At 42.4% G+C, this 20,760-nt stretch overlaps 1 protein-coding gene across 1 annotated transcript in view; it reads left to right on the top strand.

Moving 5' to 3' along the window:
• LOC126210392 (ankyrin-2-like) overlaps positions 1 to 20,760 on the top strand; it is a 206,142-nt gene that overhangs the window by 150,823 nt on the left and 34,559 nt on the right. Inside the window, exons 4-6 of the mRNA XM_049939622.1 lie at positions 2,114 to 2,365; positions 8,916 to 9,308; positions 16,458 to 16,623. Coding sequence (XP_049795579.1) covers positions 2,114 to 2,365; positions 8,916 to 9,308; positions 16,458 to 16,623 — 811 coding nt within the window. The remainder of the gene's footprint in view (positions 1 to 2,113; positions 2,366 to 8,915; positions 9,309 to 16,457; positions 16,624 to 20,760) is intronic.

Here is a 20,760-nt window from a genome sequence, read left to right as displayed (position 1 = left end):
ACCGCCGACTGCACATTTCCTTTAATTTCGTCGAAACTCAATTTCTCATCGTCATTTTAACTTTTTCAATGGCAGGTAACATCCAGTGAAATGCATTTTTTGTTAAATCAATTAGCATGCTGTATCTCATAAGCTTCTTTCTTCTTCGTCAAATCAGAAGAACCGCTTCCTTCACATTGCTGAGCTTCATTCAAATGTTTTTATAATTGTGTTACCAACAGCCAATGAATGCTTCATAAATCGCAGAGGCTGTTTGAAAATACTTCTTTATTTCATGACAGTCTAGTTTCGATCGCAGATTGTCAACCCATTGTTCTCAACTTGCAGACAAAACAGAAAAGCATATGAGCCTACGTAATGATATTACCCTTATAAATCAGTTAACATAATGGAGCTAGGGTTTACAATATTTACTGTTTTTTTTTTCAATTTTGCGAGTGCATCAGAATTTTATACTGTGCGGTTGTAAACAAAAGTATAAGATCTAAATATGTATTTATCAATGTGAGACCACATGAATACCAGGTAACATTATAAGTACATTAATAACGTTTCAGTCTTCAAAATTTTGATACTTAGAATATCCCAAACAATAACTTCTAGAATATATGACTGCTAAACAGTACACGGTTTATTATCACAACCACATCCGTTTTGTGGTTACGTGCTTAAGCACGATTTGTTCTCTTCGGGTTGTCATTCCGGTATGAAACATTCAGTGGCGGACATTATAAGACGGTCGGTTAGGCGATTTTGATTTAGCGACACAGTACTTCATATTTGACCTGGATGTATGATGTCTTGTACCGAAGATATTGCAGAGTTTATGAGGAAAAGTACCAAGTGTAGAAGTATGGAACCGGAATTCCCCTATAGCTGGTGCTAGCCGTCAGTGTAGAGCCCGTGAGAGCGCGTCTGCAGCGCCATCTGCTTCCTCTAACGGCTGACGACGAATGTCAACACACAGTAACCCGAGTTCCATATATCGGTATCTGTTTAAACCCTTAAACATGTCGAGTTTTGTGTCTGCGAACTACGATTTGCTGACAGCATTGATTTTCTGTTATCATTTAAAGAAAACTGCTACAAAATCTCAACGAATGCTTGTCCAAACTTTCGACGAACATGATCTTGGGAAAACAGTGTTTATAGTTCATAAAATTCAAAAGTGGTGATTTCGACGTGAGAAACGACGAGCGCCCGAAACCACCGAAAAAGTTTGAAGACAACGAATTGCAGGTCTTATTGGATGAAGATGATACTCGAACTCAACAGGAATTCTCGGAACAATTGAATGTGCCGGAAAAGCAGTTTCTTTTCGGTCGAAAGCTATGGGAAAGGTACAGAAAGTGGGAAAGTGGGTCCCACATGAACTGAATGAAAGACAGAAAGCAAATCAAAAGACCACTTGTGAAATTGTAGTCTCCAGGTAGAAAATAAAATCGTTTCTACATCGAATAGTGACAGGTTATAAAAAATGCATATAGTATAAGAATCCTAAGCGTCGTAAATCATGGGTGAATCCAGGCAAACCATCGACATCCGCGGCAAGATCAAATCGTCTTAGAAAGAAGACAAACTGTTTGTTTGGCGTGGCATTCATAGCCTGCCAGATAGGTGGGAGAAACGTATAAATAGCAATGGAGATCATTTTGAATAAAGTACTGTTTATCAGTTTCAAACAACAGTTGTGTAATTATTACGACCAAATTCCGGTTTCATACTTCTACACCTGGTAGAATGTCCTCTTTGTGCTAGCACTGTTTCACGGACGGGTACAAAGAAGATGGCACATGTTATTCAAAAGGTACACTTAATATCCATGCAATATGGCTTCTTTCAGCTGTTGAGTCAACGCCAAATTATAGTCTACTCCATATGTAAGCAAGAGGGATCGTAGAAGAGAATTTTCCGCTAGTTAACACCTCAAAAACCACAGTTTACTGAAGCACGCATAGGGGTGGAAAACTCCATTCCCAATAAACTAATTGTCTGTTCCACAGTTAACAGTCTTTAGTACCTATAATCGGTAAGTACGTGTGCCTCTGTACAGTAGAACTGTCATCTGCTACAGTGACGCGTATCCGATCTGGTGCGTCTTGCGCTGTTGCAGCCGAGGTGGTGGAGATCCCGCGCGGCTACCACCACGTGCCCGGCTATGGACTCATCAGGCTGTCCCGCATCTTCAAGCCGTGGGCGGCAGCCAAGAAGACCTGCGAGGACGAGCGGGCACACCTGGCCGTCCCGACAGGCCACCACGACTACGACGGGCTGAAGCAGATCTTCGCGAAAGTAAAAGGGGTTTCGTACGCCTACCTTGGAATCACAGATCGAGCCAAAGAGGGTGAATTTGTAGACATACATGGTAATACCGCTTACACTTTTAGTATGTATATTTGGATTTTCTGTTGTTTCGATACAATACTTACACATGCAGTTTCAAATCCCGTGGTTCTTCATTGTTTACCTTGATGTACATTCGTCTTTCCTCGAGTGGCTATAATTTTTTCACTCCGAGTGGGTGCAGAATACATTTTCTATCAGCGCAGATTTCTTCAGATTTTATCAAAATAAAATGGTACATTGCGTGAACTATATCACATGAAATGCACGGAGCCTGTGGTGTGTTGAAAGATGTCATCATATTGCTGCAAACTTCCATACTCATATACTTGACTTTTGTGCATGTAACACGTTTCAGCAATAACGGGAAACACTTATTTGTCTGTGGATGAGATCATGCAGTGGCTAAGACACTGCACTTACAATAACAATGGGTGCTGTGAAAGCCACCGTACGACTTCCGAGCTGTAGGTTTAATGCAAACATTTCAATGAGTGTCACACTCGTCAGGTTATGGTGGAGTGTCAAGATATTGCGAATTTCACTGCATTTATAGACATGGCGTGAGTGCCGCCGCCCCCCTCCCCCCCCCCCTCCCGCCATGCCTCGGATGGTAAGGCTCCCCAGTTTGCGGATCACTTAAGCAGCAGTCTATATGGGTTCACTCTGAGTCGAGATCATGTAGACTCTTTGAAAGTGCGACATCAAAACCGTCCTCCGGCTTCTAGCAAAGACGACGAGAGATATTTTTCACTCGGTGAAGGACCTACTGAAACTATGCAGCAGTGGAACGTAGCAGCCTCTGACAGCTGCTGCACTGGGCAAATGCAGTGTTGGCTCGCAGAATGTTACGAGGAGAAGTTTGGTGTGTTTGCCCCAGACGAACACAGATGTCATCAGCGGCAGAGTACAGGGACACTTTCGGCAGTGTGTTTGATTTTGGGAGCACCAAGTTGCTGCGTCCAGCTAGCGCCTGTTGGGAAAGCGTAATAGAGGAGTCTGTAGAAATAAAGATGCATGGGATGGTGAGGACTCTGGAAGTGGCCGACAAAAGGCGATCGGAGACTACCGAGAGGGCACGGCCTCTGAAGACGGGCTGCCCCTAAAGCAGACCAGTCCTCAAGAGAACGACGGTTCGTACCGCGCCGTGCTCTGCTGCTGTTCTCTCGCCAGTGGGCTGTCATTGCCTGCCTGTTAACGTGGACGTCTCTTAGGGCTGCTAACAACTCTGCTCCAGCATTCTTTGTGATATGGTTCTCTGGACAACGGTCTTAGCTTTGAGTTCCTTCCGGCTACTGACACTTACTGTATTTTGTGAACTCCCAGTGTCACTTCTGTAGTAATACAAACTGTGCGCTGAAGTATATTTCTTACACCTTAGTGGGTGTAACAAGTATGACACTCGTCGACTTGCTGAGGTATGTAAACACTGCAATCCTGCTGTAAGACCGAGGGCTTGTGTATTCTCTCTTCTCTGATTATTTAAATATCGTAAATACTGGTAATGGCAATCTGTTGTGGTACACATGCTAGGCCTTACACAAGTGAAACCGTGTTCTATTCTCGTAGAGCCAAAGTCTCTGCACGTATAAATAATGTTACGACTCGAGGAGCTCCCAGCCAGTCAGCTTCTCTCCCATTCTGTATTTCAGTAGTACCGTCTATCAGAAAACTTTAATGAGCAAATTACTTACCACTTCATGTGATGCATCTGTTACCTTCTCTAAGTGTTTGATGTACCAAATGTAGTGGACTGTTAAGGCAGCCAGTCCACAGTGAAGTAGCCGAAAGGGCACGCGTCAACCCACGCCGTCTGGCGTTAAGTCTGGAACAGGAGTCGTAATGAATGTGATAAAGAAAAGAACGTAGCTACTAGAACACTTAACTTTTATATTGTCCTTTGGTATACAGCATTCTGGATGATACAAGTGAGACTCTATCTTGAGGTACATGCAACGTTACAAATGGTTAATGGCGCCTTGCTAGGTCGTAGCCATTAACTTAGCTGAAGGCTATTCTGTCTCTCGGCAAATGAGAGAAAGGCTTCGTCAGTGTAGTCGCTAGCAACGTCGTCGTACAACTGGGGCGAGTGCTAGTCCGTCTCTCGAGACCTGCCTTGTGGTGGCGCTCGGTCTGCGATCCTGACAGTGGCGACACGCGGGTCCGACATGTACTAATGGACCGCGGCCGATTTAAGCTACCACCTAGCAAGTGTGGTGTCTAGCGGTGACACCACACCAAATATTTCTTACCTTTGGGCAAAGTAACTGTGCTCTAACTGTTAACGTGTTTAAACATAATTGGCAACAGTACGGTACAGTAACTTCTCAGCATGAAGCTTGCACGATTGTTATCCTGCAATTGACTCGACGGATGTTCACTGCGCCTGAGAACCGAATTCAGACAGACCATTGGTACACCGCTCACAACCGCCATCAGCTCTATATGAACCAAACAGTAACCTCATACTACTTTTGTTATAACGTTAACAATTGGAAAAAGTAGCTCAAGTAGGAAGTATGTAAGCATACAGAAACATACCAGTGATCACATGATACTAAGACAGGTAGACTTCATGATAATATTAACAGCTAGTCCAATACCTACTTAGTAAAAATATAGGATGGTGTTCAGAATGTGTATTTCTCATACTCGTGTGTTTCGGAGACCCAGGAGGATATTTTATGGTTTCACTATGTGTCACACGACGGAGAATAGCCTGAAACAAGCGGCTTCACTGGAGTGTTCTCACACTCCGTGTACGGTGCGTCATGATGGCATTTTGACGTGTTACCGACAGGACTGAGGCAGAGATTATGGCGGTTCTCCACTGTGGATCGTCATGTCACACGAATGGAATAGAATTCTGTTGATGGTATGTGGAGAAATATGACCGTTGACTGTATGACTGTCACAAAAAGGAGTACAGTTATCTCAGTATCTCAGAGAACTGTAATAAAGTTGCAGCATACCTTGCGTACAAAAAAGAAAATTACAGTTAGGCTCGAAATGAAACAGTCACGGTTGCAAAGTTATTTTTATTTAAAAATAATGTGTTTTGCTGTGGTTAGGCACCATCAGACTAGGTAAAACTGTAAAATGAAGTTTATTGTGCTGGCTATCAAAGCTCTATGTCAAGCACATACACATGAAACAGTCTGGCGGAAAATCCCATCGGAATTACTAAATGGAACAGCAAATAGAGCACATGCGTACATAATATTGGTCTAGATGAGAATCAGCTAGGTGGTCGTACTGGCAATGACACTGGAATTCTGGTGACTCGCTCGATTTTCATCCAGATGGTCTTAAGTGTACGTGGTCGAGTTTGAACTTAGGTAGCCAGTGCATTGTATATAATCTGATGGTGCCTAACCATGGCGAAGCGGAGGGAGGAGGAGGAGATTAGTGTTTAACGTCCCGTCGACAACGAGGTCATTAGAGACGGAGCGCAAGCTCGGGTGAGGGAAGGATGGGGAAGGAAATCGGCCGTGCCCTTTCAAAGGAACCATCCCGGCATTTGCCTGTAGCGATTTAGGGAAATCACGGAAAACCTAAATCAGGATGGCCGGAGACGGGATTGAACCGTCGTCCTTCCGAATGCGAGTCCAGTGTGCTAACCACTGCGCCACCTCGCTCGGCTGGCGAAGCGTGTTACTTCTACATAAAAATAACTTTGGAACAGTAACTGCTGTATTTCCAATATAACCACAAAAACCGGTTGGTGTATCAGTGTGGAGTGGATACTACGAAAACTATAGATGTCAGGTATGCATTCCTATTGGTGGATGACTTTCATATTTAGGCAGGTAATACAGGGCAGGGTTCCATAAAGTAGGAAAATTAGAACTTTCCCTGTGAAGCAGAAGCTCAAAGTGAACACCTCTGCCAACAATATCACGTTACCCATAATATGGGACACAAAAGAAATTTCGTGGTGAACGCACAGCGGGAATGAGATGTCAGGATGAAAATCTGTATCTGACGAATGGGACTGCAGCCGATGGTTTCATTATTGCACGTGATAAACCTAGTAACCCCACTGCAGATAAAACAACAGCTCCTCTGGGAAGCATAAGTTTGACACATGGATCATGTCCCCATACATTTCACATATTTGTGTCGTGTTTTTCCCGGATCGAGGAGAAATTTATCTGTACACCAGTTAAGCGCCAATGAAGACATAGAATGCACAGAATGTAATGATATGTAGTTTATCTAGTTGTTGTTGTGGTCTTCAGTCCTGAGACTGGTTTGATGCAGCTCTCCATGCTACCCTATCCTGTGCAAGCTTCTTCATCTCCCAGTACCTACTGCAACCTACTTCCTTCTGAATCTGCTTGGTGTATTCATCTCTTGGTCTCCCTCTACGATTTTTACTCTCTATGCTGCCCTCCAATACTAAATTGGTGATCCCTTGATGCCTCAGAACATGTCCTACCAACCGATCCCTTCTTCTAGTCAAGTTGTGCCACAAACTTCTCTTCTCCCCAATCCTATTCAATACTTCCTCATTAGTTATGTGATCTACCCATCTAATCTTCAGCATTCTTCTGTAGCACCACATTTCGAAAGCTTCTATTCTCTTCTTGTCTAAACTATTTATCGTCCATGTTTCACTTCCATGCATGGCTACACTCCATACAAATACTTTCAGAAACGACTTCCTGACACTTAAATCTATACTCGATGTTAACAAATTTCTCTTCTTCAGAAACACTTTCCTTCCCATTGCCATTATACATTTTATATCCTCTCTACTTCGACCATCATCTGTTCTTTTGCTCCCCAAATAGCAAACCTCCTTTACTACTTTAAGTGTCTCATTTCCTAATCTAATTCCCTCAGCATCACCCGACTTAATTCGACTACATTCCATTATCCTCGTTTTGCTTTTGTTGATGTTCATCTTATATCCTCCTTTCAAGACACTATCCATTCCATTCAACTGCTCTTCCAAGTCCATTGCTGTCTCTGACAGAATTACAATGTCATCGGCGAACCTCAAAGTTTTTATTTCTTCTCCATGGATTTTAATACCTACTCCGAATTTTTCTTTTGTTTCCTTTACTGCTTGCTCAATATACATATTGAATAACATCGGGGAGAGGCTACAACCCTGTCTCACTCCCTTCCCAACCACTGCTTCCCTTTCATGCCCCTCAACTCTTATAACTGCCATTTGGTTTCTATACAAATTGTAAATAGCCTTTCGCTCCCTGTATTTTACCCCTGCCACCTTCAGAATTTGAAAGAGAGTATTCCAGTCAACATTGTCAAAAGCTTTCTCTAAGTCTACAAATGCTAGAAACGTAGGTTTGCCTTTCCTTAATCTAGCTTCTAAGATTAGTCGTTGGGTCAGTATCGTCTCACGTGTTCCAATACTTCTACGGAATCCAAACTGATCTCCCCCTAGATCGGCTTCTACTAGTTTTTCCATTCGCCTGTAAAGAATTCGCGTTAGTATTTTGCAGCTGTGACTTATTAAACTGGTAGTTCGATAATTTTCACATATGTCAACACCTGCTTTCTTTGGGATTGGAATTATTCATCTTGAAGTCTGAGGGTATTTCGCCTGTCTCATACATCTTGCTCACCAGATGGTAGAGTTTTGTCAAGACTGGCTCTCCCAAGGCCGTCAGTAGTTCTAATGGAATGTTGTCTACTCCCGGGGCCTTGCCGGCCGCGGTGGTCTCGCGGTTCTAGGCGCTCAGTCCGGAGCCGGGTGACTGCTACGGCCGCAGGTCGAATCCTGCCTCGGGCATGGATGTGTGTGATGTCCTTAGGTTAGTTAGGTTTAAGTAGTTTTGAGTTCTAGGGGACTGATGACCACAGATGTTAAGTCCCATAGTGCTCAGAGCCTTTACCCGGGGCCTTGTTTCGACTTAGGTCTTTCAGTGCTCTGTCAAAATCTTCACGCAGTATCATATCTCCCATTGCATCTTCCTCTACATCCTCTTCCCTTTCCATAATATTGTCCTCAAGTACATCGCCCTTGTATAGACCCTCTATATGCTCCTTCCACCTTTCTGCTTTCCCTTATTTGCTTAGAACTGGGTTTCCATCTGAGCTCTTAATATTCATACAAGTGGTTCTCTTTTCTCCAAAGATCTCTTTAATTTTCCTGTAGGCAGTATCTGTCTTACCCCTAGTGAGATAAGCCTCTACATCCTTACATTTATCCTCTAGCCATCCCTGCTTAGCCAATTTGCACTTTCTGTCGATCTCGTTTTTGAGACGTTTTTATTCCTTTTTGCCTGTTTCATTTACTGCATTTTTATATTTTCTCCTATCACTTCACAAATTCTGTGATGCATGTGACAAATATCTTAGTATTCTTGTCGCGGTGTTTTAATTTTCTCAACCAATGATCTCGGCAAAACAGTGTGAAGTAAAATTGTTACTGAAGTACTTTAATGTACGTCAGCTTCCAAAATGTTGTTTTGCTGCTAGGCTTGTGCCCAGGTTTATTTTCTGGTTCGATTGTAATGTCTGTTGCATTACTTACGCTATGATCTACTTTTTTGTCTGGCGTAAACCTGTACCTTACTGACACTCCCGTACTGCACCAGGTCGTCCCGTGTCGGGTCTGCCATCACTGCCTAGTCGGCCCCACAGTGACAGTGCAGACGACGAGGACTGCGTCATCTTGGACAGAGACGGATTCACGGACGTCGTGTCCTGCCAGAACCCTGCGCCGTTTTTCTGTGAGCGCCCGCTTTTGGTGGGCGTACCAGACAGCTACGTGTGGATGGAAGACGCCGGCCGCTTCTACAAGGTGCACACGGAGTTGAGGGCCCACGCGCCGGCAGCCAGTGCGTGCCGCTCCGAGAATGCGACGCTCGCCGTCCCCGACACGTCGCTCCGCGCCGAGGCAGTGCTGAGCCTCTTACAGCCGAAAATCCAACTCTACCTGATGGGCTTCACATATAAAGCCATCGAAGGTGACTTCATTACTGAAACAGGTTCGTATGTTATATACTTCTTGTGCATTTCCATCAGCTCCTCGAAACATTACATGCGAAGCAGATTAATGTTCGTGATCAGATTTATCACTATTTACAAAGATCGTGTACCGGTTCTTTCCCGATACCTACACATCGGAATGCAACACAGAAAGCCACTAGAGTTCTTTACTACCGCTGTTGCCGGAACTACTCTAAGGTGGCAAAAGTCGTGCGGTAGCGATACGCGTGTATCCAGATGGAGGCAGCGTCGCTTAGTCGAGATATAAAAGGGCATTTCCTCTGCTGTTTCTCTGTACCCTGGAACTCTGTTCTCTGGGCAACTTTTATTTGCCCGACCTTGTTTATTAGCCAACTTTCTGTAAAGCTTACCCCTATTTTTCAAACATTGGAAACTCCAGGATGGAATGGTATAGTAATGAATTAGAGCATTACTCCTTTTTTCGCAAAATTTCAAAAATTTTGCACCATTTTACATTGTCGAATGTTTTTTCCAGGTTAACAAATGAACGTGTCTTGACTTTCCTTTGGTCTTACATCCATTACCGACCGCAATGTTGGAACTGTCTCTCTGGTGCTTTGACCTTTCCTAAAGCCAAACTGATCACTAGCTAACACATCCTTATTTTTCTTTTCCATTCTTCTGTGTTTCTTGTTAGCAAATTGGTTGCATGAGCTGTTAAACTAATTCTGTGATAAGTCTCGCACTTGTCAGCTGTTGCAATCTTCAGAACTGTGTGGATGGTGTTTTTGTGAAAGTCAGATGATATTCTATTCGCCAACATAAATAATCATTTTGTTGCCACTTCCTCCAATGATTTTAGAAATACTGATTGGATCTGTCCCTTCTCCTTACGTCTTCCAAAGCTCTTTTAAATTTGGTTCTAATACTGGATCCCTTATCTCTTCTACATCAACTTTTGTTTCTGCTTTTGTCCATCACAGTTTTTTTTGTTTTTTCGAAAGCCCACGACTGTGAACATAATGGGTTTGTTTATAAACAACTTTTCTGCTACCAGTCCCTTTTTCCTTTATTCATATTTTACATAACGCATTTTGGGAAAAGACTCCCATGTGCATGTGTGTGCTTCCTTGTACTATACTATTTTTAAATAATTTTTTCCATGTATGAGGTTCTGCTCTATGTTTGTGTTTTTTTTGGATGCAGTCTGCCAGAGTGTCTCTTGAATTTTTTGCAACCTGAGTATCTAACCGTGGAGCATTGTGGCCTGCCATGTTTCCCTCCAGGGTTGTTATTTTGGCCTGTCCTTTCGGCCAGTGGTAGGGGTGGCTGCCGAGAGTCACGGTGGGCCACAAGGTCGGCATTTCCTGGTGGTGGATACCGTCAGACAGCAGCTGATCCGTCATGCAAATCAGTTGCACCCATGCCCTGATGGGGTCTCATCATTGCCGCTTTCTGGTGAGCTGAGTGGCAAGACTGGTCACAAGGTTGTTCCAGAGGTCGGCTCCCACTTGTGGAAGCACACCTTCCATTCCATCCCGATCCACAGAATAGCTATAGTCCCATCGCCTCCAGCCTGAGTCCTTATTATGGCTCATGCCTCTGTCTACTGAGCTGGAGTCGATGGATTTCGAACTGCCCCCGACTTTCTACTTCTTTCCCCTTTCCCTGACGTGGATACACTCGTCCTCGCTGTCACCAGTGGATCCGCCGCTGCCCCAGCCTCCATATCCCCACACCTTTCTGGCAGAGCAGGTGGCGCCAACATTGCCTCCTTCGGTGGTCGGACCTCGTCTGATTTTTGCAGTCCGCGAATGACCATTTTCGGCCCTGCATGGCCTTTTCGCGGCGGAGAGATATCATACTCCTGCCAGTGGACATTCCAATGGTGGCAGGTGAAGTGTTTACTCGCCGGCAACTGTAAGCCAAGTGGATCAGTGCTTATGCCAAATTCAACCAGTAAAGACCTTGCCCTGCACTTCGGCTGAGTGCTGTTACTGTGTGTTCAGTTGTTAACCACTTGCATGAGCTGTGGGCTGAGTAATTTGCCGTGCACATCTCTACAAGGTTTCGAATGCTCTGTTTCCCAAAGATCAACCTCCACAGCAAGTTCGTTTTCTCCTACAGGATTCTGTTACCCACTTGTCATTGAGCCACCATTGGCTTGTGAAGTAACTGCAATGACAGTGTAGAGCAACAGCATTGTCCTCCTGTTCATATGCTAAAAATAAGAAAAAGAAGAAGGAGAAGAAGAACAAGGATAAGAAGATGTAGAAATATGTTACTGCCAGTTGTGTTCGTTTGGGAGGAATGAAATGTACAATTCAGAATGCATAGCCACATGTTTAATTTGAATGAAGGGCTATTCCTGGAATTGTAAATTCCTCTAGATTTTCCCAAATGGAATTGCAGTTGGCACACTGGCAACATGCTCTGATCTGACTGAATACAACCAAGAGTTTTACAAAGATCTGACATTGTCACTGGACAGGAAATAAAATCAAAGATGGACCATATAATTATGTAGAACTTAAGTTTTGCATTATATTTCCTTGTTTGGAAGTCATTCACGTTTGGTATGTTTCATATGTGTGAACACTATTACTGATAACGTAACTTGCCATGGATTCTTTAAATCAGCTACAACATGTTTGTAAGATAATGTGATGAGACTGTATGTTTCTTCTCAATCTGTCGTACGTGTACCTGTTGATTAGAATCTTTGATGTCATGCAAAGATAGCAGCAAGCTTTTCAGTTTGATATGGCATATTTGGAAGTAGATAGTATTTTAATTGAAGTTGTAGACATCCTGAATGTGTACTATTTTGTCGTGAGATGTATGTATCGCAATTTGAACGCTGTCATTCATCCACACTGCATCCATTTTGTGCCTTTATATCACTCACACTAACGACAATAAAAGTACAGATTGCTGCAACGCATTTGGAAGCTATCATGTATTCTCATCTCTCCGGGATGTATAGCAAGGTTTAATACAGCAAGCGTCTTCTTCCACATTGAATACATTTTATTGTTTATTTCAGTGACTGCGGAGTGAAATAAACAACTTTGTTAAAATTCTCTAAGTGTCTCTCACTGTAATTCATGCTTAACAGTTGTATTTTTATGTAGAAAGTGGTTATGAGTAAACGAGCAAGGCAGTACTTGAGGCAACGAGCGGTTCTAGGCGCTTCAGTCCGGAACCGCGCGACTGCCACGGTCGCAGGTTCGAATCCTGCCTCTGGCATGGATATGTGCAATGTCTTTAGGTTAGTTAGGTTTAAGTAGTTCTAAGTTCTAGGGGACTGATGACCTCCGATGTTAAGTCCCATAGTGCTCCGAGTCATTTGAACCATTTTTTTTAGTCAACACTGTGTCATATGTCATTATGTATGTATTTTAGTTGAACAGCCGAAAATTTTTGCGACGCTATATATGTTACCTCTCAGATTCAAATGATGAAAGTACCAGAGGTAGTAATATAGTTTGTCATGACTCCACAGTTTTCTATTTCGTACAAGCGTTTTACCTAAATACCGGTTGTATGGTCATTACTTAGTGTTAATGTACATTTGATTTTCGTTGTGCGTAGAATGGTGACCCTTTTAAATATTATTCATGAATAAGTATAAAAATCGCACATTATTGATATTATCAGATCAATTTGTACTTCAGGAGACATACTTGTACAAAATTACGTAGCCTTAATGCTACACACTTTTCAAACTGTCATGTACTACTTTCACTGCAGCATGACTTTCGTCATGAAATTACAGGTGAACCTAATGGCTGGCTGTAATCATTCAGGGATAGTACAAAATAAGATGCATTAATTACAATCTTTTCAGCGATCAAAGTTAACCCTAGTAATAACATTTAACAGATCCAACTGGACGTAAATTTTAGCTTTACGATTGCTTTCAACCGCAATCATGGCTCTTCTACATCTACATCTACATTTATATTCCGCAAACCACCCAACGGTGTGTGGCGGAGGGCACTTACTAGACACTGTTTAATTTCTGGCTCATGTAAATATATCTTCAGTTGCCTCCAGCCAGCACTTACGCGGATGACACACGACAGCTTGCCAGTCGGATTTGTGACTATTGTCTTTCTCCAGAAGAGGATGTGCTGATTTGAAACTTCCTGTTAGGTTAAAATTGTGCCAGACCAGGACTTGAACTGGGCCTTTCACCCGAAAATGCCCTTCTGACTCTGCCACCCAGACAGGAAAATGGCTCAAATGGCTCTGAGCACTATGGGACTTAACATCTATGGTCATCAGTCCCCTAGAACTTAGAAATACTTAAACCTAACCTAAGGACATCACACAACACCCAGTCATGACGAGGCAGAGAAAATCCCTGACTCCGCCGGGAATCGGCCCGGAAACCTGGGCGCGGGAAGCACCACCCAGACATGACTTACGGCCCATGCTCATAGCTTTAATTCTTCCCACATAACATATACCATATGTCCTAGCTACCCAACTACACAAACGTTCTCCCACATAGCTTGCGGGTCTAGCATGTCAAGCAGAAAGGTTACTGTGGAGCAATGGCTTACATATAGGCTAGGGGATTACTTCACTCTACACTGGTGTGTGTGCTAGTTGGAAACTTTCTATGAGATTAGAACTGAAAGCTGAATTGGGATTCCGAACCTGCAACCTTTGCCTTTCATAGGTAAATGTTGTGCTGTGCAGGCACTACTCGTGACCCACTCTCATACCTTTAATACTGAGATAATTTGCTTGTATCAGTTGTTGATTCATTTGCCTGTGTGAAGCAAAGGTTCAGGGTTCAATGCTGCCCTGGCACACACGCACGTCACGGCTGAATATAAACTCATTCGGGAAATAATCCCATCAGCTGTGGCTAAGTGGTTTCTGTACAATAGCCTTCCTTCGAGGACTGCTGCTGCCACAACGTGTACAGAACTTTGGTGAAGTTAGGACGGTAGAGCAGAGGTATTGGTGGATCAAAAGATGTGAGGGTGAGTCACGTTCTGCCTGGATAGTCTTACTAGTTCAACATCTGTGTGTGAATGGCAAAGGTACCTGGCTCGAGTCGTGGTCCCGGACACAGTATTAATATTCTAGGAGGTTTCAAAACAAAGACGAGATTTGATGACACCTTCAGTTATTCTGAAGGGGCTATAAATCAATATGCAGGGTGTTACAAAAAGGTACGGCCAAACTTTCAGGAAACATTCCTCACACACAAATAAAGAAAATATGTTATGTGGACATGTGTCCGGAAATGCTTACTTTCCATGTTAGAGCTCATTTTAGTTTCGTCAGTATGTACTGTACTTCCTCGATTCACCGCCAGTTGGCCCAATTGAAGGAAGGTAATGTTGACTTCGGTGCTTGTGTTGACATGCGAGTCATTGCTCTACAGTACTAGCATCAAGCACATCAGTATGTAGCATCAACAGGTTAGTGTTCATCACGAACGTGGTTTTCCAGTCAGTGCAACGTTTACAAATGCGGAGTTGGCAGATGCCCATTTGATGTATGGATTAGCACGGGGCAATAGTCGTGGTGCGGTACGTTTGTATCGAGACAGATTTCCAGAACGAAGGTGTCCCGACAGGAAGACGTTCAAAGCAATTGATCGGCGTCTTACGGAGCACGGAACATTCCAGCCTATAACTCGCGACTAGGGAAGACCTAGAACGACGAGGACACCTACAATGGACGAGGCAATTCTTCGTGCAATTGACGATAATCCTAATGTCAGCGTCAGAGAAGTTGCTGCTGTACAACGTAACGTTGACCACGTCATTGCATGGAGAGTGCTATGAGAGAACCAGTTGTTTCCGTACCATGTAGAGTGTGTGCAGGCACTATCAGCAGCTGATTGGCCTCCACGGGTACACTTCTGCAAATGGTTCATCCGACAATGTGTCAATCCTCATTTCAGTGCAAATGTTCTCTTTACGGATGAGGCTTCATTCCAACTTGATCAAATTGTAAATTTTCACAATCAACATGTGTGGGCTGACGAGAATCCGCATGCAGTTGTGCAATCACGTCATCAACACAGATTTTCTGTGAACGTTTGGGCAGGCATTGTTGGTGATGTCTTGATTGGGCCCCATGTTGTTCCACCTACACTCAATGGAGCACGTTATCAAGATTTCATACGGGATACTCTACCTGTGCTGCTAGAACATGTGCCTTTACAAGTACGACACAACATGTGGTTCATGCACGATGGAGCTCCTGCACATTCCAGTCGAAGTGTTCGTACGCTTCTCAACAACAGATTCGGTGGCCGATGGATTGGTAGAGGCGGACCAATTCCATGGCCTCCACGCTCTCCTGACCTCAACCCTCTTGACTTTCATTTATGGGGGCATTTGAAAGCTCTTGTCTACGCAACCCCGGTACCAAATGTAGACACTCTTCATGCTCGTATAGTGGATGGCTGTGATACAATACGCCATTCTCCAGGGCTGCATCAGCACATCAGGGATTCCATGCGACGGAGGGTGGATGCATGTATCCTCACTAATGGAGGACATTTTGAACATTTCCTGTAACAAAGTGTTTGAAGTCACGCTGGTACATTCTGTTGCTGTGTGTTTCCATTCCATGATTTATGTGATTTGAAGAGAAGTAATAAAATGAGCTCTAACATGGAAAGTAAGCGTTTCCGGACACATGTCCACATAACATATTTTCTTTCTTTGTGTGTGAGGAATGTTTCCTGAAAGTTTGGCCGCATCTTTTTGTAACACCCTGTATATATGAGGAATGTTAAATGCTTTATTACTACTATGATGATTTCCACAATTACATTGTATGTTATGACCTTGTTTATGTTTTACCTATTTTGATTGTAATAAAATGTTTAAGAATTTTCTCTGATATGTGACTCTCATATCTTAGAATTTGTATCTGCTGCTATCCTTCTCCCTCTCCCTCCCTCACTCTTTCTCTCGTTCCCTCCCCCCCCCCCCCCTCTCTCTTGCCTGCCTGTGCCACTAGTGTGTGTGTGTGTGTGTGTGTGTGTGTGTGTGTTTTGTGCAGGCTGGGTGTGAGAGATGGCTGAGGAAGTATTCATAATGTGTCAAAGGAGTTCCGTCTTTTTCTTAGCAGGTTTATGCCCCAGTGATGTTTTGTGTCATATCTGAACATATTTGTAGTGTCCATAACTTTTTTATTTTCCACAGGCAGGCACTTAAAAGACATGGAATTTCAAGTGTGGAAGGATGGCGAACCAAAAACCAAGACCCGAGAGGACTCCGAGGACTGCCTGGCGCTGTCGGACAGGGGCTTCTACGACGACGTAAGCTGCGACCTGGAACTGCCCTTCGTCTGTGAGATAGTGCCCATAAAGTGAGTTGACATCCCCAGAACACAGGTATGAGGGTGCGACTCTCTCCTTGCTGCATACAAAAATAACGTTATGGAAAAAAGCAGGGAAAGGAACGAAGACCTCAACAATCTGTAAAACTGAAATATGACTAAATATTTCTCATTTTGCCCTAGCAACTGTCAGTTTGTTCTTAACCACTTTAAGAATGAGCTATGCCATTTCTTTTTGGTCTTCGAGCAGAACACTTCGCTAGTGTGCTGAGAAATGCATTCGTTGCTTTGTAAACAGTTACATACTGCACACACATTCTGGACGGCAGATGTCATTTATTAATAGCTCTGCATGTGCTGGGAACATATTCGTTTCCTTGGTAACAATTAATGGAAGAAGAAAGGTGCAACAATCAGCAGTGCTCAACTACATGAGGATGCATAAGGCAATGGAAACCACTAATGGAGAAACGTATAACGAGTACCAATAAGAGATATGACTCGTAATTGAAAAACAGTCTCCATTGGTAAAACATTCACGATTAGTCTCCCATTCGGACCCGGTAGGGAACTGCCAAGGAAGGGATGCCAATGAGAGCTAGAGCGAACATAAAAAAAGAGTAACATTCTATAAATTTGAGAATGAAACCAAAATCTCGTTCTAGACGTGCTGGGAGTCTGTGAAATGAATAGGGGTAAAATCAACGACTTCTTGTCCGATGAATATGGGTAATACAAAGAGCAGCGGAAAATGGTGTAACAGGAATAAGATTTGGGAAAAATAGGAACGTAGGGCAGAGATGGAGTGACTGCGAACAGTTAAGCTATTGGATTATTCTCACTATAATGGACAGCAAACCAATGTCAAGTACAAGAGCTCAGATATACATGGCGATGTAACAATTTAGTGATAGTAGAAGAAAATCGTACGAATTATCAGTGTGAAAGAATTGTAGTAAAGAATTACAAACGAATGGGTAGGCACAGTTGAATTTCTTTAAAGCTAATATACTGCGATAACGAATACCACAATAGGCTTTTCAAGTGAAGAGGACTGGACATATCTAAAAACAAAGTTGTAGACAAGTATAGATACAAAGAAGTTAAATGCAAAGGAAAGTAGTTATCAAGGGCATCAGGTGACACATCAGTTCTACTGATGCAGGGTGTTTGGCAATTTCCTGTTAGATAGAGGTTGTAGAGCGAACTTAGAAGATCAGGTTTTACATAGGCACCCACGTCTGGAAACGATATCCACTGATGCTACAGAGCTTCTAAGTTGTAGGTACTGGCGCCCGTATAAATATATCAGCTTGAGGTAAGATTCCCTGCACCTGTTACGAACGAGTCGAAAGTTATAAACGAAAATCATTCTGATACCTCTGACAATGTGCTGGTAATACTGTCGCTAAGACTGTGTGATAGATAACTTTCAGAAGTGGTACCATGGACGAAAGCAAGGAAACGTGTCCAGCAAACATTGGCTCTAAAGCAATGGGCTATGAGCACGTGTTCATCTTCGCTACATTGAAACACATCTCCTCTATTGAACAAGTGTTAATAGCTCTTAAGATATGCGTTTTAGAGCCAATGTTTGCTGGACACGTTTCCTTGTTTTATTCCATACTACCGTCTCTGAAGGTTGCCTACTCTACAATCTTAGCGACAATAGTACCAGTGCCTGTATTCCACTGTCGCAGATATAAAAACAGTTTTCACTTATTACTTTTGACTTGTCCCTTTCAAGTGGAGAGACCCTTACCTCAAATTGATACAATTATCCTTCTCCATGATCCTAGAAAGTTTGTAATATTATGAGAGATTCGCCCTGTATATACAATCATTTAAAGACACTGGTGCCAGTAACTTTGACGATCTATGCCATGGTTGGATGACGTTTCCAGATATGAGGTTATATGTAAGAGTTGATCTAAGTGCCCTTTACAACATCTAGAAGAATATATCATAAATTGTGAAACACGCTGTGTGATAATGTCGTAATGAGAAGTAATAGGATAGCAAGGAGAATTCAGTTGAAGATAACGATCTTGTCACTTCTGATTCAGGTTACCCATTTGGGTGACAAGCAGTCGAGGTCAATTGAAGGTAATCGAGTGGAACCCCCGTGCCTGCTCCCCTCTCTTGCCCTCTCCTCTGAACCAACAAGAGCACATTAAAATTGTGGGAAACCCCTCCCATCTCCCAATCTCTCTGAGACAATGGGAGCACAATAAAATGGTAGGAAACCCAATGGACCAATCTTCCCGTCCTCTCTCTCGCCATCGTTTACAACTAACTAAGGCTGTGTAGGCCTCTTTGGTTGAGGTATGTGCATCATGGGGAGAGGTTCATATATTTTATAAACAGTAATTCTACAGTGGAAGCATTTAGAAATAACAACCGTGATATAAGAAACTAATTTTATAGTTTATTATTAATAGTTTCTTTTCTGCAACACAGTTTTTTCCAAGAACTTTTTATTATTTGTTAACAATATTTTCTTTTATTTACAAAGCTACTCCTATTTTTTTCTGATAACATATCTCACTGGATTATTCTATGAAGCTACTTCCTGTACACAGTAACTTGCAAAAGTAATTTACGATGTATATGCTGTGGGACAAACGGGAAATCTGGGAAACCCATGCAAGTTTTTTCATTTGGGAGAAAATAGAAAAAAACATGCAAAGTTTTCAGAATTCTGGGAACTGTTTAAAATTCCGTGTATTTTTCATTGTTTTAGTTTTCAGTTAACTTTTTTGGAATTTTGACTGGTAAGAACTGATAATCTAACAAAGAATTTTACTTTAGTCTGCTGCTGCTGAATAATACTGCAGCAACAACAGACAAATGCAAGAAAAACTCCAAAATAAAACTTAAGTTGCAAAGAAAATGCTCCATTTACAAAAAAAAAAAAAAAAAAAAAAAAAAAAAACACAGTTTGCACATAAACATCTGCCGACAGCAAAATTTGGCAAAGGAAAGTATTTAGGATGAAAAGTGTTCAACACTTCGTAACGACGAACATCTTTCGACGAGCATCCCCTCACAACTGTTTAATTTCCAACAGATTGCAGCAAAATATTGTGAATGATGGTTTGAGAAGCGTTACTTTCAAAATAAGTTTCCTTTTATGCAAAATGGGTTGTGTTATGTGTAAGAATGTGCAGTGAATTTCGTAAATCACAGAGGATTCAAAACTTAACACTTTGAGCAGCAGCCACTTTGCAAAATTTCGGATCCAGAAGACCAGACATTCATGTAATTATTTAAAATTTGACTGACACATCTGTGTTTGGTACTTCTCAAAGGATAATACAAGCAAAAAAAGATCATAATTCTTTTAGCTGTACATAGTAATTTAAACCATAAATTTTTTCTGTTTGTGCGTTTGCGCTGCTCAACAGTGGTCCTGCTGCTGGCTGACCACATCACATGTCCTATGCTCGGAATATCAGCTGTCATTGGCTGGCGAGATCACGTGACGTGAGGTTAGATTGACGAAAACGCATCACCATATTGATTTCAACGCTTCGGAAGCTTTCGTGCTGTGTTTGGTGGAGTTCGTATTGATATTTCTGTAACTTGAAGAACGCAGTGTACATGTTGGTGCACATCAAAGACCTTCCCAAAACGTCTTTTTTTCTTTCTTGTTTTTAATTTTTTTTTCTTTTTTTGCTGATTTTCATGTCCTAAAGGGCCGGTACGTTCTATGCCGGTGTATAAAACTTTTACCATTCAAAGGATTGATAAGTTTTGCAGTTCAGAGGGGAAGTATACTGTCAGTCAACACAGAAAATGTGTATTTTCACCTCTGAGGAAGTTTGTTTTTAACCAGAAAATCCCTAAGAAACCGTTTTGCCCCTCTGCCATGTATACATCCTGTAATCTTTTTACCAATGTTTGTTGATGTGTTACAGCTATTTTCTTGTCACATATGTATAGTTTTGTTTTATTAGCAAAGTTTTATATTTCTGATGGCTTATAGTTATCTAATTCATTTATGTATGATAAAGCTAGTATAGAGGAGAGGAACCTAAATACTACATTTTCCTTCCATACAGCCTAACTGACCGTGGCCTTCACAGACTGTAATTACGTTCCCAACCTTGAACAGAAATACATCTGTCTAGTCACACCCCACCTCTCAAAGTCCCACCGTTCAGC

The sequence above is a fragment of the Schistocerca nitens genome, chromosome 10, assembly GCF_023898315.1.
Source record: "Schistocerca nitens isolate TAMUIC-IGC-003100 chromosome 10, iqSchNite1.1, whole genome shotgun sequence".
In the NCBI taxonomy this organism is placed as follows: Eukaryota; Metazoa; Arthropoda; class Insecta; order Orthoptera; family Acrididae; genus Schistocerca; species Schistocerca nitens.
This window is presented reverse-complemented; position numbering and strand designations above follow the sequence as displayed.